Source organism: Saccostrea echinata, unplaced genomic scaffold (genome assembly GCF_033153115.1).
Source record: "Saccostrea echinata isolate AGI-Se365-2 ecotype Australia unplaced genomic scaffold, CSIRO_AGI_Sech_v1 ptg000028l, whole genome shotgun sequence".
In the NCBI taxonomy this organism is placed as follows: Eukaryota; Metazoa; Mollusca; class Bivalvia; order Ostreida; family Ostreidae; genus Saccostrea; species Saccostrea echinata.
Window position 1 is genome coordinate 6,748,419 of NW_026889777.1, and position 27,696 is coordinate 6,776,114.

General features: G+C 31.4%; 1 protein-coding gene across 1 annotated transcript; it reads left to right on the forward strand.

Moving 5' to 3' along the window:
• On the forward strand, positions 1 to 27,696 carry LOC133193957 (protein draper-like). Its single transcript, XM_061329869.1, has 9 exons — positions 1 to 178; positions 338 to 586; positions 4,478 to 4,618; positions 4,742 to 4,876; positions 5,145 to 5,285; positions 18,117 to 18,332; positions 26,167 to 26,295; positions 27,461 to 27,601; positions 27,689 to 27,696. The coding sequence occupies exons 1-9, from the start codon at positions 1 to 3 to the stop codon at positions 27,694 to 27,696; spliced, it is 1,338 nt and encodes a 445-aa protein (XP_061185853.1).

Here is a 27,696-nt window from a genome sequence, read left to right on the forward strand (position 1 = left end):
ATGCAAAGCAGTAAGAATGATCAAATGGATTCTTCTCCCACAAGAGCAACTGACATGGATATCAATACATGTTCTTCCACAAACAGAGACAATCCTGCTTGGTGGTATGTTGATCTGCAAAATGTGAAAAGCATTCACGACGTTCAAATTTACTTTGACAGAATAAGTGGTACATACGGTAAGTTTATAATTAATGACTAAATAGAATTATATATAACAATGAAATTTTTTAATTAATTGTGTCAATAGAATAAATTCAATACAGAAGTCAAATGAAACCGATTTATTGAATTATATTGAGAGCAATTATTCTATGTATTGTGTTAATGTTTTATAGAACAACAACAGAGACAGCGTATGTATGGTTTCCATCTGTTCATCACAAATACGACTGAAATAGACAGTTTGAAGGATGGACATCTATGCTACAATCATAGTGGTCCTGATTTACCGGACTTAACCTCCACACATGTCTGTGTCACATTCGGTCGCTATGTATTCTATTACAACGAGAGACTTCCTGACGTGACATACCCAGATGGATCTAATTCTACACGTGTTCAGCTTTGTGAGGTTATAGTACATGGTAAGTGTTTAGTGCACAAGTGCCCACAAAACTACTATTTCTTTTTTATGTAACAATGTGTCTCGGCTTTCATATTTGTACTTTACCTATTTCCATTGTACCTTCAAAATGAAAGAGAATTCCAAGATCTAGACAGCACTGTGAAAATGAAATATGCTTACTTTGCCATCATTTGAAATATATAACCTTATAAATTATGAGTTATATGTCTTATTTGATGTTATAGTGTTGACGATAAATACTACTTACGCATCTTTCATCGAATGTTTCCACAGATCTAAATGATCATTTCATGCCCATTTTCAATGAAAATTGTTGATAAATTTCAAATATATATATTGCAGATAAAATCACATTTCCCCCAAATGAATACCTTGTACTTTTTTTCATAAATTTGCATAGCAATTCATAATTTGAAGAAAATATTCCTAACTACTGATTTCGTCGCCCGCAGGGCGCAGTAGTTAGAGCGTTTGCTCTAGAGTCGGGGAGTAAGGAGTTGATGCTTATATCGCAGTTTCGAATCTCACTGCGAAACGCGGATACCGGTCTTTCGGATTAGACCGTATAAACCGAGGTCATGTGTCGCAGTAGGTGCTGGCATGAAAAAAGATCCCTCAATGCTCATAGGTCGTAAGTGCCGAGTGCAAGTCAAAATTTCCAGCTCTCTACCAGCGGGTTGTGGCGTATCAATATGACTGAAAATTTCTCGAAGGGACGTTAAACAAAGACATAAATACTAATTTTCAATAGTCATTTTATGAAATATGTAAAAGATTATACATTGCAAAGGCTGTGAAACTAATGGAGTGTATGGACCAAACTGTTTCAATAAATGTCCAGCAAATTGTCAAGAACACAGATGTTATATAACAAATGGAACATGTGTAGGATGTACTAAAGGTTGGAATGGAGACGAATGTAAAACACGTAAGTCAACATATGTTTAGTGGAATGTCTTTTCAAATCGACTTAATTCTAGATGTCAGCAGATATGCATATGAAGTAGCAAAAACTTGAAGTATTATTTATTTTCTGAAGTCCTTTTTTTTGGTTCTGTATAGACAATTTTAAAGCTGTTTACGGTTGTTTGTACTGTAAGTAACCCCTTTTAAAATGAATTTCTGTTTTACTTGCCGAAACACATTTATCTTCCATTAGTCTTCATATAGCAACAATATTTTGCACAAACCTAAAAAAAAAAACCTTTAGATAATTCATATCTGTTAGCAAGCACAGTGCCCATTTTTAATTTTAAAACGTTTTGCAAGCAAAATTTTATGAAAAGGATCTGCTACAATGTAGTTGAATTTTATATTCCAATTATATAACAATTCTATTGTTTCCTTTCTAACACTCAAAGTGCTAATAAATACTTTCTTCTAATATAAAATAAATGATTTCAAAAATTTTTTCCAGTCCTGAAAATTAAAATAAAACTCTAGAAAACTAATTTAAAATCCACCATTACTCATTAAATGAGAGGCGTTCAAAAATATAGAAAATATTCATGATTAGTTTATTTTCGGATGTCAAATTTCATAAAAATTTATAAGAAATATTTAATTAAAAACTCGATATTCATATTTTAAAGGATCATTGTATCATGCTCAACATTAATCTTCTACAAGGGTATTTTTGTCTAATTGATCTTACATCTTAAATACGCTGTATATAAGACAGGAAAAAGGAATAATGATATCAATTGCAAATGTTCTCCATTATAAGAGCACATTGAATCTTAAAACAAAAATACAATTAATTCAACATCCATGTAAAAATTATTCTACTTCTCTTTTGAAAGGAATATAAAATTTATGAATTTTCCATCATGTCATCTCAAATTTGTAGTGACGACGTCATTTGCTATTAATGCGTCATATCTAGGTAGTTCAGAGAAGTTCCACCAGATATGCTCCGCGATATTTTACGGACAGCCATATCCTAGCTGCGTTCTTAAAAGCAGAATAATCATATCGATTCCAAGTTTATAGATTAATGTGAATATTTATTTTACTACCTTGTTAAATTTAACCTGACATATCTTATCATTCAATGAATGTCAACAATAATTTCTCTATTGCTAAATTTTAGCGTGTATTGAAGGATATTTTGGCTTGGCATGTAAGGATAAATGTTCAGGCAACTGTTTTAACAACACAACTTGTAATCACACAACAGGGTTTTGTGACAGCGGTTGTTCTGAAGGCTGGGCAGAGTACTTTTGTAATATAAGTAAGTTTATCTTTGCAAGATTCCATTCAATTTAATTTCATAATATTATTAGAATATACAGTAAAGTAATCATTATTTTCGTATGAAATTTAGAAATATTTATTTTCTGAAACAACGAATTCAACACTTAGACCATGAGATACGTGCGACTTTCTCGTCACAAGCGTGTAAAAACGTGTTGGATCCATTCGGAAGTCATCTCATATTAAATATTGCTCTTGATCGGCCAAGATGTCTTAAAGTGTTGACTGTTACCAGCATTATTCTGGTTTATCATACCGATGGTATTTTAATAAATCTTTGGGAACATCCATAATTTGAAACATATCATATAGTGTTAGTACATGTATGTTAATTTGCTGTTTTTCTCTTTCTAAATATAACAAATGTAATGATATCCAAAGCAAATTTAAGGACATTAATTTAATACCTTTAGGTACACTGCATGTTTAGAAATCTTAGTTCTTTACTATTTTTCTTTCATAAGAAATCAATATTAAAAATAACTTTTCACATTACAAAAAAATTAAGAAAGACTACACTCTTGACTGTGTGAGAAATTATTATCAGTTTACAAGTTTGGCTTTCCAGAAAGCCTGAAATGTCATCTCTCTGGCTTCATTGATGTCATAAAAGTGGAACATTTTTTCTCAGCTATACAGGCAGTAAGATCGTTTTGAAAGTGGAAGGAGGGGGAGGAGTAGTCATAAAACTAGATGTGTCGATAATGTTACGAATGCCCTTGCAAACAGCCAAAATTTCAAATGCAATATTAAGTTTTAAATTTGTATACTTACTTGAACCGTATTTTCTGGTCAAATACCTGCATATGCAATTTCAACCTTATACATAGATCCCTAATAACGTTAGAGATCGGAAACTGAAAATTTCTTATTTTTTCCGAAGTTCAAGAGGGGTAACTGTCAAAAATCATCGGACCAAACCAAATTCGATCTTTACCTGTATTTTCGGCTAATATTTCTGCATATCCATTTCAACCTTATACATACATCCCTACAAAAGTTAGAGAACGGAAACTGAAAATTTCATATTTTTTCCTAAGTTCAAGAGGGTTATTTCTGTCAAAAATCATTGGACCAGACCAAATTCGAGCTTGACCTGTATTTTTTGGTCTAATACCTGCATATGCAGTTTCAACCTTATAAATACATCCCTACAAAAGTAAGAGAGCCGAAACTGAAAATTTCTTATTTTTTCCTAAGTTCAAGGTCTTCCAATTATCTGTTGGAATCCAGATGGACACCAATTGTGCTCGTTTATTAGCCAACCTGTTTTTTTATATTTACCCTCTAGATGACGAAGTTTCTCAGAAAAGTCTTCCAATCAATGTCCAGAAGAATACGTTAAGAACCTAAAATGCATTTTTTCCAAGGCAAATCTTGTCCTACCATTCATTACTCTTAGATTTTAGTAAAGGGCTTTTTGATCATTATTTTAATGCAAACATTTACATACGAGATGACAAAGAGTAACAACGAAAGTATAAAAAAAAATATCATTCATTTTCAATACCTGATTAAACATGTTCAATCCTGGTTCTCTTTGCCTAGAAGTAGTACATTTTAAACCTGAATGACTCAGGCAACTCAATCAAGCAAAACCATCAATGTTAATACTTTCTGATGTTTTCTTCAGCATGCCCCAAAGGGACATATGGAAGAAATTGTTACCAAAACTGTAGTGGTAACTGTCTTAATGAGACATCATGCAACAGGGTTACTGGGTTTTGTGATGAAGGCTGTTTAGTTGGATATCGTAACGAAAAATGTGATCAAGGTAAAATCGTATGTTTTAACGCCCAAAAATATTTGATAAAATAAACAAGAAAATAAAACAGCAAAATTCAATAATTGGCACAAAAAACTATTAACATAATTCACATGATGCATTTTTCTTTAGAATGCCCTAATGGCACCTATGGTATAGACTGTATGAAAAACTGCAGTGGTAACTGTATCAATAATGAGACGTGTAGCAAAGTTGATGGAGGGTGCGCAAATGGTTGTGCAACAGGCTTTCAGGGATATTTTTGCAGTAAAAGTTTAGTAAAAGTTTCAGTTTCTTTCTGTCTCTATTCGGGAACTGGTTTCTTCCTTTCAAAAATATTTAATGGCATATATATATATATATATATATATATATATATATATATATATATATATATATATATATATATATATATATATATATATGCACTCGTATTACACTAAAACATTTTTTTTAAAAAGGGCAACTTTATTTCATTGTTAGAATCCAAATATATGTTTTAATCAAGTCTTTATTGTTTTAGACTTTTTTTCAGCTTGCACCAAAGGAACATATGGAGGAAATTGTTCTCAGAACTGTAGTGGTAATTGTCTAAATGGAACTTATTGCAACTGGTTTACTGGGTTTTGTGATGAAGGCTGTTTAATTGGGTATCGCAGCAAAAAATGTGATCAAGGTGATTTTTTTTCTCATATCCTATCGGCATCCAAGCACTTCCAGCGTTACAAGGCCGTAACGATATAAAACATAGCACAATGTAAGAACAAATGAAATTTTTTTCATTCCACTATACACTGGACGAAATTGCTAATGAACCAAAAAGAAAATTAATATTTTACTTTTCTGAACTTATGATGTGTTTGATATATAAATATGTAACCAAAGTAAAAATGAAATATTTCAATCTCTTAAGGCATTTTCATCCTTACAAATGAATAGGATCAAAGTAGAACAACTGCATATAGTTTTACTGAATTTGGTTTAGATTAACAAATAATCGCGTAAAAATATAGAATCCCATATTTTGTTAAGATGTAAGACATATATAAACAGAAGCATATGTCAGCATTAAAAATTGTAGATTTTTAGTAAACAGTATTATATATAAATATTAGGCATATACTGGTGACCGTATGAAACATATACATGTTTCGTATGGAGAGTACATGACAAAGTAAGGTTTTTTTATAAGTTATGTACCTATAATTCTGTTGACAATGCCTGCGACCTTATAGTCCTGTGGCCAATTATTGGGTTAAGTAGATCCACGTTTTGTTTTATCGGCTAATTGTATTCGGCGAGTCGGCGCGCTCGCGCAACAGATTTTGTTTATAAAATAAATTATCGCTTATACAATTTTGTTAGCATCAGGCTCGATGTCATAAATAAAAAGAGAAAGTTTCATAGATGGAATTATGTTTCTGAAGCTTCAACATCATTATTTAACTGCCTGTGGTTTCTTTTATTCATGGCCACTAATTAATACACTGGTTTTTATCAATTTTCATTGGCATCAATTTTCGTGCAATCAGCGAATGTTTCAGTATTTTGTGAACACATGTCATCATAAAACTTTTTGATATGCTTCTTACTTAAATGACCATCAAATTCTATTTTAATTTTCACTCTGCAAAACACAAAGCCACAAAAATTAATGTTTAAGGAATGTTGATGGAACCATTGTACATGTATTTTATATGATTAGATTTTTAATGAGATCAGTGGTTGAGAAGACTACAATATGAGGAGGCAGGATTTATGTATACTGGCACATGATCTGTAGTTCAAATGATCTGTTTACGTTTATAGGCTAGCCATTTCTGTAACTAAAGTTACTTCCCCCTCCTCAAATAAAGACGAGTTAATTTTTAGTAGTAGTATTATTTCAATACACAACAAGGAATCTTTGTCAAACATTGATACCTATGTATGGCAGCTTATTGCAATGATAATTAGGTCTCTAAAGAGGAGATTAAACTCTAGAATCTAGGGTCATTACGTAATACCGGTAAATTTTTGTTATACATCAAGAAAATTTATAAAAAAAAAAAAAAAACCAAAGCACTAACTGAATATTTTTAAATGCTATAGTTAATGTTTGGAGAAATATATTTATATATATATATAGAGAAAGAGAGAGAAAGAGAGAGAGAAATCGAAAGTAGGCCAACTCAAAAAATTGGGGTAAATTTCGGATAACTCTATCACAAATTGTTGTGAGGCATGCATGGATCAAAAGGGGTCCGGAACCCTGGAAATTTCAAATTCATTTAAACTGACATAGCAAAATTACTAAAGTTATGCCTCGAACCTCTTCCCCTTGAGATTTGAGCCAACACCTCCAAGGGAAAAATTTCTGGATCCACCCAACAAAAATTACAATCGGGCTCGGGCTGTCGACTTGAATATAACAATAATGCTTAAATTATAAAGAAAATCGATGTCATTTGAGTGTTTTAATGCAGGGAGAAAAATCTTTTGTGATATTGAGATGAGATGGACGCGCTGGCGCGCCGACGCGCCGAATACAATTAGCCGTTTTATCGATTCCTTTCCAAATCGATACCGCTTCCGAATTTCCTTGTCACTCATGTTTTGTACAGAAAAGCGTTCTCTAAAAACCCTGTCCGCTCTTCTTCTACCCAACTTACCAAACATTACGTTGGCCGTCATTGTCAATGAGCGTTTAAAGAAGCCCTCTTGGCTTCATTAAAATTAGAGAAGTTAATGAAGCTTTAATGCACCGATTCTTTCATAGAAGCATTGATACAACGGAATTTAATGACACATTAAAATGATCAGTTTAATGAAGCTTTAATTATTCATTAAATATTAATACAACCGGATCTTGGAAATATGTATCCGTTTTAATACGCTGAGACTGTCCCTCGCTGATGTAACCCCGGTCTACTATGTAACTTAAGTCGAAAGGAAAAAGAAAATTAATACACGTAATCATTTAAACTAATAATTACAACTCTAAAGCGCAGTAATATGTGCATTTAATGATAATTAATTTCAAGCACTTTTATTCTGTTAGAATGTCCCTATGGCACCTATGGTATAGACTGTATGAAAAACTGTAGTGGTAACTGTGTCAATAACGAGACGTGTAGCAAAGATGATGGAGGGTGCGTAAATGGGTGTTCAACAGGCTTCCAGGGATTTCTATGCAGTGAAAGTTCGTTGAAAGCTTCATTGAGATTAAACCTCTATTTACGAACTGGTTTCTTCCTTTGTATCAATTTTCGTAATTGCATGCAATTAATTACACTGTCAAATATCTAGAAGACAACTTCTGAAGGTGTAACACTTTTGCAATAGGAACTTTTTCCTTCCATATCTCTCAGTTGATTCGATACGCAAGAGCATGCTCTACATATGTACAATTTCTAAAACGAGGTAAATTACTGACAAATAAGTTGATGAAACAAGAATATCAGCTGTCTCGTTTAAAGTCATCATTTCGTAAGTTCTATGGTCGATACAATGACCTTGTCAGCAAATACAATTTATCATTGAGTCAAATGCTGACTGACGTTTTTCACACTATTTGTTAGACCATTATTTACACATTGAATTGTCCACGGATTTTTCCGTTATTTCCCGATCATGACAAGGAGCACACGGCGGGTGTGACCGGTCAGCAGGGGATGCTCACTCCTCCATGGCACCTGATCCCACCTCTGATGTTTGGAGGTCCGTGTTTGCTCTGCTCCTATTTTGTATTGATTAATGGACTTTTGAGCTTGAATACTGTTCGTTATCTCCATATATTTCACTATATATCCACTTGATTTTTTGTAAGGTTTAACAGTTATATATTTTAGAAATATCACATACCCGCTAGATCCTAAGGGGTCAGAATTGCAATGTTAAACTAAATCAATCAATCCAGTGATTAATTGCATTCCGTCCTTACAGAATAACATAAATGATTTTAGTGACTCAGTTAACTATAATCATTCATATTATGTTCCGTGGATATTTTTCAGCGTGTTCTGCTGGGACATATGGAAGAAACTGTTCCCAAACCTGTAGTGGTAATTGTCTAAATGGAACTTCTTGCAACAGATTTACTGGGTTTTGTGATGAAGGCTGTTTACTAGGATATCGTAACGAAAAATGTAATCAAGGTGAAATTCATTGTTTTCTTCAACAAGAAAAAATAAGAATTTAAAGTACATTTATTCTACAAGATGTAAATGCAAAGTTTAATAATGTATCAATAGGAGGTAGAAATAATTAATATATATATTTTTTTCTATTAGAATGCCCTAATGGTACATTTGGTATAGACTGTATGAAAAACTGCAGTGGTAACTGTATCAATAACGACATGTGTAGCAAAGTTGATGGAGGGTGCGCAAATGGTTGTGCAACAGGCTTTCAGGGATATCTCTGCAGTGAACGTTGGTTGAAAGTTTTGTTGAGATTTGTTTTCTTTACTAACAAATTGTTTCTTTCTTTTATGGCAAATTCGTAATTGAATGTGCATACAATTTGAATACAAATATAAATTCAAATTTTCATTTTCATAAACATTATTTTGGGGTCTTTCTATCCTGAATATTTTATTTTACAAGTTATATTAAAGTTTTACAGCAAATCATCAAAAGGAAGTTATAAAAGCATTCTTTCAATTCTTTGATTCAAAGTCTCAAGTATTTGTTAAGGAAAAATAGAAAAATTACTTTTCTGCATCAAAGGATTTCAAATTGAAATTTGATAAATGTTATTTATATAAACCAGTATATATAGCCTTGGACATTCAAAAAACTTGAAAAACAAACCTTATTTATATTTTGTCTTTCAAATTAAGCGGTTTACAAATGAATTCTGCTTTTCGAGAAAAAAGAAATTCAAATTGGAAATAATTTGAAAATCCATGAAATAATAATAATGAAAAAGAATTTTTATCATTTTGAGCTTGAATGTATTTTCGTAGTTTGCAAAAATGAAACATATGGGACTAATTGTACTACACGATGCAGTCCTTATTGTGCAAATCATCCCTGTAATCATATAACTGGATCCTGTTTTGGTGGCTGTTTACCTGGCTGGCAGAATGACAAATGTGATAAAGGTAATAATGCTTTAATCCGACAACCATTTACGAGGGTTGATCCAAAGGTTCGTGGAATTTCATTATATTTTATTTAATTTTTAATGGAAGTGATAGAAAATTACAGATTAAAATATATACGCTTGTTGAATTTTTTTTTATTAAAAAAAAATATATTTAAAATTCATAATAGTAACACTTTCACAGTTGTCATAGAAACGGACGTTTAAAATTGCGAGGGATCCATTTAATTGTTTCTTTTTCATTTCAATTCTTCAAACTCACTTTAAAAAAAAGCTGTGTCATATAGAACGAAAGTTATGTCATAATTACGATTGGTTGAACTCTTCTAAAACATTTGTGTGAAAGTTTCACCGATTTTACTGGATATTTCGTTTTTCTATTAATGATTTGTTGACCATCATGACACGGTTAGACAACGTCGAAATTCGATCAGTTAATACGTTTTGTGAAAATCTCGGGAAACATCCTTACTCAGACGCATATACTAATGACACAGGCAGAACAAAGGTGAAGTAAGCAACTGGTTTTCAAGTGGCTTGAGACCTTTCATGAAAATAGAGCTCTGATGATGATGAGAGGTACCGTTGTCCATTGAAAGGTCGTTCTTTATTTGTAAACAAATTGAGAGAGTTAATGGACGTGAACCGCCGATGCACTGTGTTTGGCATTGCTACTGAAATCGGAACATCACATGGAATGACAGGGCGTAATATGTAGAAAATGGGTGCGAGATGGGTATCCAGGCTTTCCTCGAAGGCAGAATTGGAGAAAAGAATGCAGTGTTTCGTATAACATATCCAAATCGATTTGAACGTAAGGATTAAATGCTTTTATAACGTGACGTGACATACCTAATTTAACGTTATGTCAAAGTCTCCCCCGGATTTCACCGATGTCCGTGTTAAGAAACCTCGTGTGACCTAAATGGTAACTGGAATTGATGAAATTTTTCCAGTACTGTTGCATAATGCCTCTATTTTATAGATATTTATTTTGGTTGCTTTGATCACATCACAATAAAAGTTTAGAGAAAAATTCCAAGAACGTTTTGATCAAACCCCGTATTCCATATTCTAGAGCAATAATTCAAATTGCAAAGTCAGAGACAAATTAAATTTCCTTAAAAATTTTTAGAATGTGCTATAGGAATGTATGATGCACAGAAATTGTAGTGGAAACTGTGTTAACAGTGAATTGTGTATGGTTGTTGATGGTCATTGTCTAAATGTTTTGCAACCAGGATATCGGAATCATTAATTTGATCGGTGTTAATGTAAATATTTGAAACATGCATGCACTTTCAAATCTAATAGAACATTTAACCAATTAGTTTGCGAAAAATGATGTTAGAATCCTAAGTTTGTCAAATGTTATCTATATTCAGATAAAGTTTTCAAAGAAGAAATACCCTTTGACATAATTTATAGATCCTTCTTTATAAACAAGTATTTTATAATTTAATTGGTAATTATAAAACGGAGTTTACGTATGAAATTTAAACGTTGTTTTATTCCTGGATTTCTTTGTAATGAATGTTGACATGTTTCGTTTCTGAACTGTGTTGATTTCACTTGTCATCCTGGGAATAGATCACGTTACATGAAAGAGGTACATTGCTGTGAAAGTTGATTTGTGTTAAATGCTCATAACTTAAATAAAATGCCACAAATAAAAAAATATCTAGTAATCTATATACTTTTTTTACTATTTTAGTAACCTTCAAAAGTATTAATTTCATTTTAATAAAGCTTGTTCGGCTGGATATTTTGGGGAAAATTGTACACATACATGCAGTAGAAACTGTATAGACAACAATACCTGTGATCACGTAAATGGACTTTGTTTGAAGGGTTGCCTTGACGGATTTTGGGGTAAACGCTGCGAAAAGAGCTGTGCTAGTAAGTATAGAAAACTTGAATTGTGACATATTTCCAGAATTATTTAAGTCATATAGTGTCACATACGTGCAGGAAAATGTACTACATGAAAACATAACTACATAATTTATGTTTTTGCTCCAAGAAACATGAATTTGTGTAATAGGATGAAAAAGGTGAAGTTAACAGTGATCAATTTCGTAAATCTTATTAACAATCGTGAGTTTAAAAACATGGACCTTTTTAAATACAAGAAGTTAGATCATATGCCTAGGATGAGAAAGAACTCTTTTTCAGTAGTTATTTTGATTCTTTTGAAAACTGCAAGTTGTGACTATTTAATTCATATAAAGGTATCATATATGTGCAGAAACATGACAAAAACAGTTGTAGCTTATAGCACAAATGCAAAATTTAGTTTTAGCTTCAAAGGACAATGAACTAGACAGTGGTGTTGTCATAGGACTTTCTTCTTCATTGGTATATTTGATTCTCCTGAATGCTGCAAGTTGCATGTTCTTATTCTGTCGTTATAGAAGGTAAATTTATTTAGCTCTTAAGTAAATCACACTTTTTTCTCACTTCAAGAGAGGGATTTATACATATGAACATGTAATAATTGAAGATGTTTATCATTTATTTTGCAAAGATCGAAATGTTAAATAAAGAATTAACGTTTTTAAAAGCTAGATTTTATTTAAAAGTTTTTGCTTTATTTTGAATTTAGAGTTTTAAGTTACATGTTATTATGTTACAATACAATAGCGTATTTGAGAAAGCCTATTATTACGCACTAGTCTTCAGCATAATCAATTCATTTCTACATTTCTTAACTGATTTTTTCAATGGCTTAAGGTCCAATAAAAGAAAATCAAGTCAAAAGTGTAGTACATATACTCCAAGCTATTTCCCAGGATCCTTTGATGACAGAATTTCATCCAGTCTACAAGACGATACACACACATATGAGGAATTTCATCGAATGTCTCAAGTCTACCATACGATTTCCAATGACATGTACATGTAATATCATGTCTGGAACGACATTGCTGAAAGCTATAATTTTAATTCTTTTACAAACAGATATTGTGTTGCTTAATTTAATTATTTTCCACTTGATTTCTCAATAGATTTTATCATTTTGTTTACCTTTCTACTGCACTAAATATTTGCTTTTCAAGAAGTCCTTTTACATCGACATTTAAGCATGTAAAATAGTGAATAAGGCAAAATGCTTTTGTATTCTTTACAATAAATGAGATAATCTCAACATGATTTTTTTTTTTTTTTTTTTTTTTTTTTTTTGTAAATTCTCCAAACCGGATTGACATTTATTCATTTATCATGTTTATGAATATTCAACATTTTTTTTTTCAAATTTCAATACACATTATACATTTATACACTGGGTTCGAGGGCAACATGCGTTTTGTCGTATCCGAGAACCAATCTGTTTGCCTTCGGCTTACGGTCTCCGTCAAACAGTTTGGTTATTGGGTCCGAAAAAGCGCATATTGCCCGAGAATACAGTCAATAAATGTTTTGTTATTCCTTTATTTTTTTTTACATACATGCATCTTGTGCTGGCTTTCATGATGTAAATATCCTTTACCCGAACTGCGGTTAATCTTGGTCAATTCCATCATTGTTGAACACCAACGAATGCAAAGAGATTAAGTTTATCCCACCCACAGTGTGACACAGGCTGTCCAATATCTCATTGATATGTACAATATTTCACTCCGCGGTCTTGTTTATGACTGCTCAGTAAAATACTGGGATTGTTAGACTTTTAAGTATATGTTTATATAGGAACTAATTTTTAAAGGTATAACGATAAAATGTGATACAATTTGTTTCTTTCTATGCATCTTTTTATTACTCTATATGCAATGACTTGAATAATAATGTAAGCTGAACATTTCTTACCTTTCATGTACATGTAATAAATCCAATTGAAGCCTTGTTTGCACATTGCAATCAAAATGAGATAATCTTCGCTCTTTCGTTTTTTATTGTGTTTGTCTACTGCGTACGCACTGATCTATATATAACCAGGAGCACACACGGTAAAACAGCTTAAAATATGCTGACGTCACCATAATGACTTAATGAAGTTACACCATAATTAATTAAAATATTTCCTTGATATTGATCTTTATTGTAATACATGTAGTTCATTAGAAAGAGAATAATGACAGGATTTGAAACACAACAGGTTCTATCTTTGATGCGTTTAAAAGGCTAATTCTCCTTAAATTTTCAGATAAGAAAAGTATATATATCGAAAACATACCTAAGTCTTTGCGATTTAAATGCTTTGCAGATAGCGTCAACAACGATCTAAAATAGCATGGAAATTATACTCAGTCTGGACTTTCTTTTGTTTCTCTACATCAACATCTTTGTGATATCAGGATATGGTACATATAAAACTTTTTTTTTTAAATTGAAATATTGATTATCTAAGATTTTAAAATGATTATTGATTTTTGTACATTTGTTTTGACTTAAATAATACATCTTAAGTGAGATCTCCGAAAAAGATCAGCACTTCTCCGATTAATAGATAAGAGAATAGTATATGCGAAAATAATAATACAGCTATTTATGTCTGAATGTGTGGCTAAGACATTTTTGTACTTTCGATTTGTCATTTATCGATCAATGAGACTGTTGTAAACATTCCACAAGAATTATTTATTTAAACCTCCATGATTATATTTTTTGTTGATTCAAGGTAGATGTCCTTTCGGTGCCGATGAAAAACAATGTTTGGTTTTTTTAAGACTTCTTAAACTTTCTTATAGGATACCTCTATCAAAACTTTTTATTTTATCTTTACTTAGTTGATCTCTCTCTCTCTCTCTCTCTCTCTCTCTCTCTCTCTCTCTCTCTCTCTCAAGTATATAATTTTTTACGCTTTGAGAATTTAGTAACAGGAGACGTGTCTTCATGCAGGTAAATTGTTAAATTTCTTAAAATCAGTTTTCTTTTGAATTCATTTTACCATAACCACTTGTAAATGCTTAAAATGATTAAAAAGGGACTTTTATATAGTATATTTTAAATTATCATCCTTCAAGTACATGAAACAATTTACACAAGTGAAGTTCAGATGATAAAATAAAAAATAGATGTTGCTCTTTAATAAAAAAAAAAAAAAAAAAAACTAATAAAATTTCTGAATCTATGTAGGTTCATAAATTTTACTAGATTTGATTTCTTGACGAATATATATATATATATATATATATATATATATATATATATATATATATATATATATATATATATATATATATATATATATATATATATATATATATATATATAAAAGATGTTAAGATGTTTTGATAGTATTACTAAACATATGTATTAAGAATATGAGTAGCCCGTTTCGCGCAATGGTGCTCAAGAATCGCTGAGTAAGGAGTTGATTCTAACGTCGCCGGTTTGATTCCCACTGCTGGACAGGGAGACTGGTCCTTCGGACGAGATCGCATAAATCAGGGCCCGTGTCGTAGTTGGTGATGACACGAAAAAGATTCCTCACTGCCCAATGGCCCTGAGTGCCGAGTATATTTTAAAATTTCCAGCCGTCCACCGGCAAGTGGTGGCATCCAAATGTGGATAAAAAAACTCTCAAACGGACGTTAAAAACGAATAAACAAACGAATACGATGAGTTTTTTAGTTTACAATTAACGAATAGGCTGATGGCATTGAAGAGAAAATTAATTTGATCCCACGTATTATTACTTTAAGATCTATCCTGGTTCACTTCAGAAAACCCCAGTAACTTTTCAACCTTTAGATCAGGTCCAGTTTCGCTTTTCTTCTACACATTGTGACACAAAAATATTTCCACGGAGTTAATAGTTTAATGAAGAAAATTTGTTTGGTTCAAAGTTTACTTAACGAGATTGGATCCAGATATTTAAAGTCTTAAGAATTTTTTGTCGGGTATATTTTTGGTATCTACACACATAGCTTAATTGAAAATGAAAACAAAGATGGGGTCAATATGCTTCTTTTCTGCACCGAACTTGTCTTAATCATAAATCAAATCTTCGAAGTTTCCATTCCAATATTTTTTATCCAAATAAATCATTGGACAAAGTATGCTATTATTCTATCTTAAAAAAAGACACATCAAAATTGTGACAAAGAAGAAGTTTCATATTACTTCGCATAATCAATTATTTGACCTTTCTACACTCACATAATGTCATATTTCTGGCATGAACATTTAATAAGCAAACAAAAAATCATTTTAAAGTCTTAAACTTTTGCTGAATTTAAGCAGATTGATCAAAGTTATCTTATATATTCAGATAAGAAAATCAAAAACGGGGGTCTCTCATGTAAATTTTTAGATGTCATTTCATGATAAAATTTCCTCTTTTCATTTCCTGGACTTTCAGAATATATTTACTACAATGTATGTTTGTCACAATATAATGATAATATTCATTAGAAATAATTTGATCGATATTTCAGAACCAACAAACAACATTTCAATGCACAAAATAGCTCTATGTGCAACTATAATTGAAAAATAGGAATCTAAAATAAACAGAACTGTAAATACTTCAAAAGGGAAAAATTGAGGGTTTTTTTTTTTTTTTTTTTTTTTTTTTTTTAAAAAAACTTCTGCCACAAAGTAGAGTTCCTGGCTAAATCCTATTTGTATGGAAATTAATCGCCGTTTCTTTTCTTTTCTTTTCTTTTTCTTTTTTTTTTTTTTTATTTTATTTTTTTATTATTTTTTTTTTTTGGTTGAACACAATTTAATTTGCACTAATAAATCAAACTTGTATGTAAGAACTTAAATATGATGCATAATTTTAGAAATAAAGGTCCTGATAAAAATCTGCTCAAAAGCTCAGGATCGAACCTCCTAATAATCAAATTTATTTAGTGAAATAGAATTTTTTGTAATTCTAGCCGAACTACTTAACATAGGATTCTTCACATATTACTGTTGTGATATGTGAAAATACGAGAGGTTATGAAAAAGTTCGTGGACTGTCTCCATAAAATTAATACATGTATTATGTAGAATATGTTTACAAACATTATAAGGAACATGAATTTTAACAAAAGTGTTTAAAAATGTTGAAAATTTCAACTTTATACGTGGATAATTTTCCGACATATCATTCAATACAAAAGACAAAATATAATTATCCGGTGATGTGTTTTATGACGTTGGACAAAGTCATTATTTCTTAATTTCCGATCCCTGTGCCTCAATATACTTTTCACGGAACAATTGTGTCAAATAAAACGAGTAAATGAATGTGAAAATGCTCATATCAATTTCTCTATAGAGGAAATGATTAGCTGTATTTTAGAGATGTTATCAGAATAGAAATAAAGTTCATGTTGTTGTGAATGCTGTAATATAATCTCCTTGGTTTCTAAATGTTGTTTGAAATATAAACAATAAACAACATTTCTCGACCTCCGAGGTTATCCTTCAACATTCATGAAAACGCAAACTTTATTTCTTAACTAACAAACAAACTGTATATCAAACGAGACAACTTTAGCTATTTCATCATCATATTTCCTTATTTATGTAGTGGTATTCCACTATGACTTGAATATGGTGTTTAATATAATATGACCATATAAGATAATGTTACAGGAATTTCGAGGGAAAAAACCTCGTTTGAAGTCAGCATTATGAAATTCAGTATTCGTTGTAATGGTTGTTTGCAAGTTTTCATTTTAACTGACATATTTCTTTCCAATTGTTAAGTCATTGTTTTTATAGTAAATTTAACTACAGATTACTCCACCTTCCCGATCAATACTGACTCACGGCGGTTGTGGCCGGTCGACAGGGGAAACTTACTCCTCTTAGGCACCTTATCCCACCTCTGGAAGTTCCAGGGGTCCCTTTTCATGCCCTGAATACAAATTTGTTTTTGTTTTTTTAATCGATCACTGCTAAATACTTTGATTGAATGCTGTTCAAGCGTACAATATGTGCATATTTGATATTATTCTTCAAATCGTTATTTTTTTTAAACACAGAATATATTGGTAATTAGAAATCTATTCCATTCTGTAACATTTGTCTGTATTCTTTGATACTTACGTAAATAATTGAAAAAGCAAATATTTTCCACAAAATCTTAAATCATCAATAAAAAGCTTTTATAAACTATTTACCTTCAGATTTCAATGAAATATCGCAATTAATTTATTGTATACAGTTTTAATTGCACGAAAGATATAAGTTCAAACTTTTTTAAAATCATTATATTCTTCTAAACTGCCAGGAAAAGTTTGCTACAGTACTTGTTCATTCAGTAATTATTCGCTGCTTGACCTAAAAAAAAACACTTTTTTTTCAGATATCTAAAGTAATATATATATATATATATATATATATATATATATATATATATATATATATATATATATATATATATATATATATATATATATATATATATATTACTTCTTTCGATATCTGAAAGAAAAGTGTAAGAAAATATGTATCTAAGTCAACAATCTTTTGATAGATGATATCTCCAAGTTTAAAGAAGCAAGACAAAGTAGTAGGTATGAAGATAGTGAGGTTTTTTCTCCTGACAAGGCTGTTGACAAAGATATCAGCACATGTTCCTCTACAGGAGCAGACAATCCGGCATGGTGGTATGTTGATCTACAGGAAATAAAAAGTATACATGATATCGAGATTTACTTTAATGGATCACAGACAACAGCTTCAGCAGATGGTAAATATTTGGCAGGAAAATGAGTGATTCCAGGAAATGTGTCTTTTCACCTCAATAGATTTGAGATATTGTGTTACTTTCTGGAAGGTTGATATAACTACTCCTGTGTGGGCGGGTGTGTATGTGGGAGTGTATGTGACAGAATAAATTGTGTTCTAAACATTGTATTAACTAATATTTTTTACGCATGATAAAATACATTATGAATATTAAGCATGTGTCAAAGTAGTAAGAATTTTATAATTTGATGAGACTTTCAATTCTATTTCTTGAATGCATTACATTGCTTGTGTAACTTTCCTACGGTAGCATTATGCTAGTTGCATGAAATAAGGGAAGAGTTTGACTGAACATGATCATATTTAAACTGAAAGTTTTGATCAATATTTTAATTTTAGAGCACCAACAGAAAGAAATTATGTATGGCTACCAACTATATATTTCAAACACAACAGACTTACACAGGTTGGGAAATTCGTATCTTTGTTACAAGAACAGTGGGAGTGATTTACCTAGCTTAAACGCATTACATATTTGTGAATCATTTGGACGTTATGTCATATTTTACAACGAGAGATTTCCTGAAGTGGCTTACAGTAATGGAATGTTCCAAAATTTTACCTACGTTCAGTTATGCGAAGTTATTGTAAGTGGTATGTCTTTAATTCACATAAATACATTTAATACTATGTGGTTTGGTAAATATAGACATAGTTTGCAAATTTTTTGATCACCCCTCGTGATATTAATACCTTTACTATGTTTTGCAAGAAACTTGGAATACACTCAGTTACGTCAAGAAGGGCCTGAGTTCACATCTGTGATGCATCGTGTGGGAAATTTCATTGTTATGTCATTAAAAATTTGACATGCGACAAAAATTTATTTAACCACATGATGATGCATACATTACAACTTGCACTCATTTATTTAATCAATTATTTATAAAAGCATGTAAAATCACAACATTTGATAACAATACTGCCGAGTTATTAGGAAGCAAATCTTGTGTCATACATGACGTCACTAGCCTTGACTTGACGCAGTATAAGTGATCCATTGCTTTGAAAATTACAAAAATGACTAAATTAATATAAAACCATTGCCAATGTTTAAATCTAATCAATAAAATCAAAAGGAAATAATTTGTTTAAAAACAATAATGTAGATTATTAATTTATCTAGATGCTATGGAGCTGCACAAAGACAAAGAATGTAAAAGAATAATTTTTCTCAGACATTATTTTTTATTTGGATGTAATAGTCCTACCTCTTTGCTGAGATTTCAAAGAAAATTTAGATCTTGCTATATATTTTTCTATATTATATTACAAATATACTTTCAGCAGATCTCTTGGTTATTCTAAGTTTCTTAACATCATAAACATTTACACCTTTAATATGATATCTAAGAAATTTGATATAGTTAAATTTTCTTAAGAAAAGACTTAATTTTTTTTAACAATTGTACATACGTCTTCAGTTACAGTAACGTTGTGGTGATCGTTCGCTTCGTGATCGGGAGGTCTGGGTTCCATTCTCCTTTGCCACGCCGCGTCAAACCTAAGACGTAAACATAGGTAGTGACTGTTTCTTCGCCAAGCGCTTGGCATCAGAAGTGAAAGTCATATGTCTTTTGGATGAAAACTTAAAATCCGAAGTCCTGTGTCGCGATAGGCTTTGGCACGATAAAAAATACACTTCTCAATGGCCCCGAGTGTAGATTTATTATCAAAATTTGAAGCCCTTTACAGGCATACGGTGACTTCTCTATCTGAGTGAAATATTCTAATGGGACGTTAAACAACATACAATCAAGAAATCAACCAATGCCTTTTGTCATAATTGATTATCAAAAATCCTTGTATATTTTATAATGTCTTAAAAAGTTGCAAGTATTTTTATCCTTTCTAAGCATTAACAGTAATATTAATGAAATATGGTAAAAGCTTATTTGAATTGGCATCTTAATTTTCGGTAATCTTAATTTGAATAATAAGGAAGATGGATATACCGTATAAAAATATGCGTTCATGTTGCAAATTTAGAATATTACAGATACATACATAGTAGCATTTTTCAAAATCACCTTTCTTTCTCATATCTCTGTTTTAGCATTCACCTAAAAAGGATGGAAAGCAAAACTTGTCTACTGTGATAAAACTTCTTACAAATGGATGACATAAATCTGATTCTCTTTAGAATTGAATATGCAATCTAACCTAAGTTTGTAGATATACTAGATTTTATAGCATTCATGAAATGGGCAGTACTTGTCATAATACGTCACCCTATTATAGCTTTGGGACTATCTGCTTAACCTAGTGCATTTCCTATTTTACACTTAAAGGCCTTTTCTTTAGCAGAACGATATCACTTACATGTGTATATTTCATAGGATGTGAAGCCACTGAAAGGTATGGAAAGAATTGTTTCGATAGATGTCCTGCAAATTGTCAAGAACACAGGTGTTACATAACAAATGGAATATGTGTGGGGTGTATCGCTGGATGGAAAGGGGCAAAGTGTGATAAAGGTTATATAACTCTCAATAACACTATCAATCTATTTAACTTATTTTGATACCTTTTACTTCTAGTGAAATATTAATATGAATTTGTTGTCTCAAAAATGTGTACTCATTATATTAATAACATGAAATATCTCATGATCAGACTACATAAATTTAATCCTCTGGTTCCCAGGCCAATTTTCTCCAATACAGATGAGGGAGGGAGGCTTTTTTAATTAATATATCGGCGACAAAGTATATGAGGGAGATATGTTTTATACTCGATTTTTTTTTTTTTTTTTTTTTTTTTTTTGATAAAATAATGATAAAAATTCTTTGTTCATAAATATACTCTCTGATTAAAGTACATGTAAATCTACTTAACATCTCACAGTGTAACCAAATATTTGATACTTGATGCAACTTTATCATAAAGTTATTTAATTGCCAATATCAAAGTCTTCATTTTTGTTCCTTACAATCAAAAAATGAAGCACTGTCTTATATAATCAAGAATGCTAAATTCGAAATTAGATAGCTTTATAAAAAAGTTTATTGAAACTACTAGAATTTCAAAATGTACACTGATGATATTCATCAGGTTTTAAACTTATATTATAGAAAGAGGAGTTAAAAACACAATTTGAAATATTTGTAAAATGCATTTAGATTTTAAATAGCCAAAGACATACATACTTATTAAGTACATGGTAAACCAAGTGTATATGATTGAACTTCTGGTAGCAAACACCTTAAACAAAAGATAAATAAATGGAAACAACAAATATATTATTGTGTAAACCTATGTATATTTATAATCTACATAAAATGCATTTGCACCTACTTTTGTTTTCAGCACGTAAGTATAGGGATGGCTTGTTTTGATATGATAAGAATTCGGCATCTTGTAAATTGTAATACTATTAATGTCTGATCTACAGGGTTGTTTTATACCCATCGCATATCAATGTGTGAAAATTGTACGCATTATCTTTGAATGTTTTTATAAACAGAGTAGCCATCTCTCTTTGAAAATAGTCTCGTTCAACAAGACGCTCGGTTCTCTCAGTAAAACTGGACCAGGAGAGAGTCTGGTAAAGAGCCACGATAGCGTTTGTAACCGACAAGGGGGTGTTACTTTGTTTTTATTTTGATAACTCCTTTGAAAACAAATGTTCAATAATTTTTTTCTGTAGGATTGTGATTTTATATCAATAAATCGATATCTCATTAGATATATAAAAGGTGAAAGAACAATAACAATCGACGAATTATGTTCTTCGCCGGTAGGGTACACTACTTTCTCTTTTGCTTCTGAAAATGATTTTGGCAAGACAGTGTATAACACACTCACCCATAACTGGTGGGCAATACCGTTAAAAATTCCTTTCTAGCTGCTTTTACTAACAGACATTCAATTTTTAAATCTTTTAAGTTTTTTTCTACTGATTTATATGTGTTTGATTTAATTGTGGAGGTGTGTTCTTTTCAGCCAATCACAAATTTACCAGAATTTCGGTAAGCCTCGTTATGACGCTATCATTACTCTTTACTGGATTCTCTGCTGGTCGGAGCTTACGGAGACAACCGAGTGTCTGGTTGAATGAGACTTCTTTGAAAATGCTCACAAGAAATGGAATTCGAGAATAAAACTAAGAGACAATTGGAGGAGATTTTTTTCCGGATTGGTCTCCGCATAATATGCGATGCGGCTCCTTTAAAACGGATACAAGTGGATATGAGAAGCATAATTTTTATTTCATATAACCTACAAAGGCAATTTTTTCTAGTATAAATTTCACCGAAAAGAAACATAAAGTTGAAGGATATGCTTAGTTAAGATAACTTCAGTGTATATGTCAGAAATAAATGTTTGGTCAGTGAAGGAATCTTTTAATATCTGTTTAATAGCGATCCGTTCAACTATTAATTTAAAAATGTCATTGAAATCACAGATTTATTCACAACATAGATTTGGAAGCATTTATCTAATAGTTTAAATCTCATTTTATATGAGAGAGAGAGAGATTTCATATTCTAAATACCATTTTGTTCAGCTGTTGAGAAAGTAATCTTAATCTTACATAAATATCTTACATAAATCGCAATTCCACAATTGATGGTATCATGTCCCCGAATAATTGCTAATTAATACACCCTGCAATTGTTTTTTTGCTCAACAAACTTGCACAGTTATTAATGACACGTGATAGATCTACAATTTTTTTTTCAAAAATCTTGAAAATAACAACTAAATTTACTAACAACTAAATACACGTTGTAATGAAATTAATTTTATTCATAAAGCAAATTTTAAAATGTACTCTTTAACTAACATAACTGCGTTTAGTGGAGAAATATTAATATAGAAAGCACAAAGAAATTCACTTTTATAAGGATACCCACTTCCGCCCCAGCCCGGGGTTGAACTCTCGACCTACGGAATCTGTCTCCTAGCAGTACAGGAACAGCGAGCTAGACCGCTCGGCTAGATAAAATGTGCTTTATAAATAAAAGTTAATTTCATTGCAACGTGTATTGGTAACGATCCTCTAATAAAACTAATGCCTAAATAACTGTATCTCACTTCCATTCTCAATGACCGTGTAGTGTAGAGCAGCGCCGTGAGAATTCCATCGGCATCGAAAGAAAGTTTTTGACTTGCTAAGATAGCCGAGCGGTCTAGCACGCTGTTCCTGTACTGCTAGGAGACAGATTCCGTAGGTCGAAAGTTCAACCCCTGGCTTGGGCGGAAGTGGGTATCCTTATAAAAGTGAATTTCTTTGTCCTTTCTATATTAATATTTCTTCACTTAGGGCAGTTATGTTAGTTTAAGAGTTGTTGTAAAATGTGCTTTATATATATATATATATATATATATATATATATATATATATATATATATATATATATATATATATATATATATATATATATATATATATATATATATCCAAAATTGAAATAAAGTCTCAGTAATCGGATTACAATATTAAACAAATATAAAAAGAAAACACAAGAATCCTCCGTAAAGCTTTAGCGCTTTCATTAAAAATCTTCAGAAGCTTTACATTACAAAAATGTATACAACGGTAACATAGTAACAATGATTATGACGTTAAACTAAGCGGAACGTTTAATGTCTATATTGTGACGTCATAGATAAAATACTGCAATGATGATGAAAAAGTTCGGGAAAATCATAGGTAGTTTATAAGAGACTATTAAGTTTTGGCTTTAGAATACAAATAAAATGTTTTTCTTTTTCCCGTCTCTGGATATCACTGGCACATCTGAGTTTATAAAAAGGGAAAATGTTAAATCGTTTTTTTCCACAAGTTTCCAGGTGTGCACTTAACTGGATTTGTCTATATTCAGGTGTACTGATGTGTTGCTTATGTACACGTACACGGGCACGGAGACTGTTGCCAGTTTCACCAATATAATATTCTTTGCATCCAGGACATATGATGGCGTATATGACATCTTTCGTATCACATGACATGTTGGCATTAACTTTAAATTCACGCCCGTTAAAACTATAACTCGTCCCTTCTGTAATGTAGTCACATGTGCCGCAGCGAGGGTCCGTACACTTTGACACTGTATAATTATGGTCAGCGAATTGGGAGGAACAAAGTATTCTCTTAAGGTTTTTAGGCTGACGTTTACTGCTGATAAAACGACAGTTTTTGTATGTAGTTTTCGTTTGTTCATCCTCTCTAAGTAAGCTATTTAATTCATAAACAATTGAATTGATGTTTTTATTTCTCGGATTGTACGTGTGAACAAAGGGTATAGTTTCTCCGTCCTTCGCACGTCGTGTGTTTGAAAGTAATTGTGTTCTATCACACTCCTTGGCTTTCATAATACTATTATCTACCAGTTGCTCTGGGTATTTTTGGCTCACTAAATACAATTTTAATTCCTCCAAACGGATATCCCTCGTATTAATATTGCTCACAATGGTACAGATCCTTCTTGCGAGATTATATGGTATAGCCGTTTTAGTATGGTGGGGATGGCACGATCCGAAATGCAGATATTGGTGTGTATCTGTCGGCTTATAGTATATATCCGTATTTAACCTGGTATTATCTTTTGATATAAGAACATCGAGAAATGGCATTTGCGTATCATCTGTTTCCATCGTGAATTTGATATCCGAGTTCATTTGGTTTATTAGATCGTAAAACTCCGATAATTTGTCGACATCATCATCCCATAAGATAAAACAGTCGTCTAAAAATCTTTTCCATTTAGACTGTATATTATTTGCAGATTCTATTCCCCACAACGAACATAATTGTTCATGTAACTTATGTTCTAAATAACCTAAGGTTAATGTTGCATAGGTAGGTGCGACTTTCGTCCCCATTGCAGTTCCCTTAGCTTGAAGGTAATGATGGTCAGAAAAAGCAAATGAATTGTTTTCTAGAACTAATTTAAGTGCTTCTAAAATAAAATTCTGTTGGAATCTGTCATTTAGTATATCGGGATAACTTTCCATCCAAAATTTTACAGCTTCCAATCCTAATTCTGTAGGAATATTAGTATATAAACTAACGACATCAAAAGTGACAAGTTTTGTGTTACAGGTGATCTGAGTAGGTAAATGATTTATGAAATCAAGATCGTCTCTTACAAAGCTGGGTACTTTTTGACAATATGGTTTTAAAAGTATATCCAATAAGTGACTCAGTCTTTGTGTTGATGAGTTTGGTCCTCCTACAATGGGTCTGAAGCATAAATCACCTGGATCTAGACACGTAATACATACACTATTTTGATTTGCTATGGCGTCCTTAATAATTTTAGACTTGTGAACTTTAGGTAAACCATAGAATTGGCTCTCTCGGAATTCAAAGTTTGTCAGGTAGTCCAGTGCCAGTGATATCCAGAGACGGGAAAAAGAAAAACATTTTATTTGTATTCTAAAGCCAAAACTTAATAGTCTCTTATAAACTACCTATGATTTTCCCGAACTTTTTCATCATCATTGCAGTATTTTATCTATGACGTCACAATATAGACATTAAACGTTCCGCTTAGTTTAACGTCATAATCATTGTTACTATGTTACCGTTGTATACATTTTTGTAATGTAAAGCTTCTGAAGATTTTTAATGAAAGCGCTAAAGCTTTACGGAGGATTCTTGTGTTTTCTTTTTATATTTGTTTAATATATATATATATATATATATATATATATATATATATATATATATATATATATATATATATATATATATATATATATATATATATATATATATATATATATAATGTAGTAAAACCCATTTTTTCCAGCTTGTATTCCAGGGACATTTGGGATAGGATGTTCCAAACACTGTAGTGGCAACTGTCTGAAAGGGACCTCATGTAATATTGTGACAGGAGAATGTGATGAAGGTTGTTCCCCTGGATATGTCAGCAATGGATGTGATCAAGGTTAAAGTTACTGTTTAAAATTCAATGTTTGACGGATCGAACTTCGAAAACATGAGGGGTTATTTTGGTTTCGGGAATAATTGAGAAATTTGATATCAAAATTGAGTTTGAAATATTAGTGTTATATATTTTGGCGGATTTCATTTTTTATCATTTTTTACTCATATATTTTATTAATAAGTCATCAAACGCATTGAGATATTTAATTAATTTTGGCTTAAATGAAATTCTGTATTTTTATAAATTTCGAAATCCCACACGATTATCACTAAATGATAATTTTAATTAACAGTTTAAATCATATACATACATGTAAATTTATTAGAAAAAGGTACAAAAAATAAAATAATAACGAATAAAAATGCTTTAAAATTCATTGTCACATATCTGCGGCTTATTTCTTTGATCGTTCTGTTGTGATACAGCCTATATCACACGTGCGATGATACTTTCCACGAGCCCTCATATACATGTATTACTGTAAGAGACACCTAGCTATAAGAAAAAGTGTTACAAACAATGTAAGAATGAATTCTAACGCTTCTTGATAAAATGTTTTAAAACAAAACGAACTGAAGGAAAAAAAATCAAATAAATCATATTAATTTACATGTAGCTCTTTGTTACAGAACAAATTATCCAAATTATCAAAATGTGAAGATTTTAAAGTGATACATTCCAATTCCATTACATTCGAAGTATATCGTATTCCCTCACAATTTCTATATAATGACTAAATTTTAACGCCTGACACACGCGTCATCAGATATGTGACAAGTTACTTACATCATAAAAGTCTCGTACTATCGGATATACAGTTTCATGAGGTGTGGTAATCTCTGGAAATCCACGCCCCACGAAACTGCATATTCAAACTTTTCGACATCTATTATGTCACCTATACTTACTCATTTTTATGATGTGTCTATCATTATTTTGCCGATAGACATTTTGAAAATGTTTGCTTTTGGAGGGGGGGGGGGGGCATATTTTACTGATCGGCCAAAAAAACTTCAAATTATTTATATCACCGTAATCATGGAATACGGTATAAAGGCATGCAAACTATTTCAAGTTTTGCTGAATACAATGTATGAGGAAATCTAATTGATATAATTACCCTCCTGAATAAGGCGTTATAAAGTTTTTTGTTGTATCCATTTAGAATGCCCTGCTGGTAGATTTGGTAAAGACTGTATCAAAAACTGCAGCGGTAACTGTGCGAATAATGAAACTTGCAACAATGTAAATGGAATGTGTGTTAATGGCTGCCAAACAGGATTCCAGGGATTAATCTGTGATGAAAGTGGGTTTTTCTTTTTAATAATGTGCAATATCAAAAAGTTTTAACAGATTTATGTTATGTTTTCCATGTATCCTGTGCTTTTTACAGATGTATAA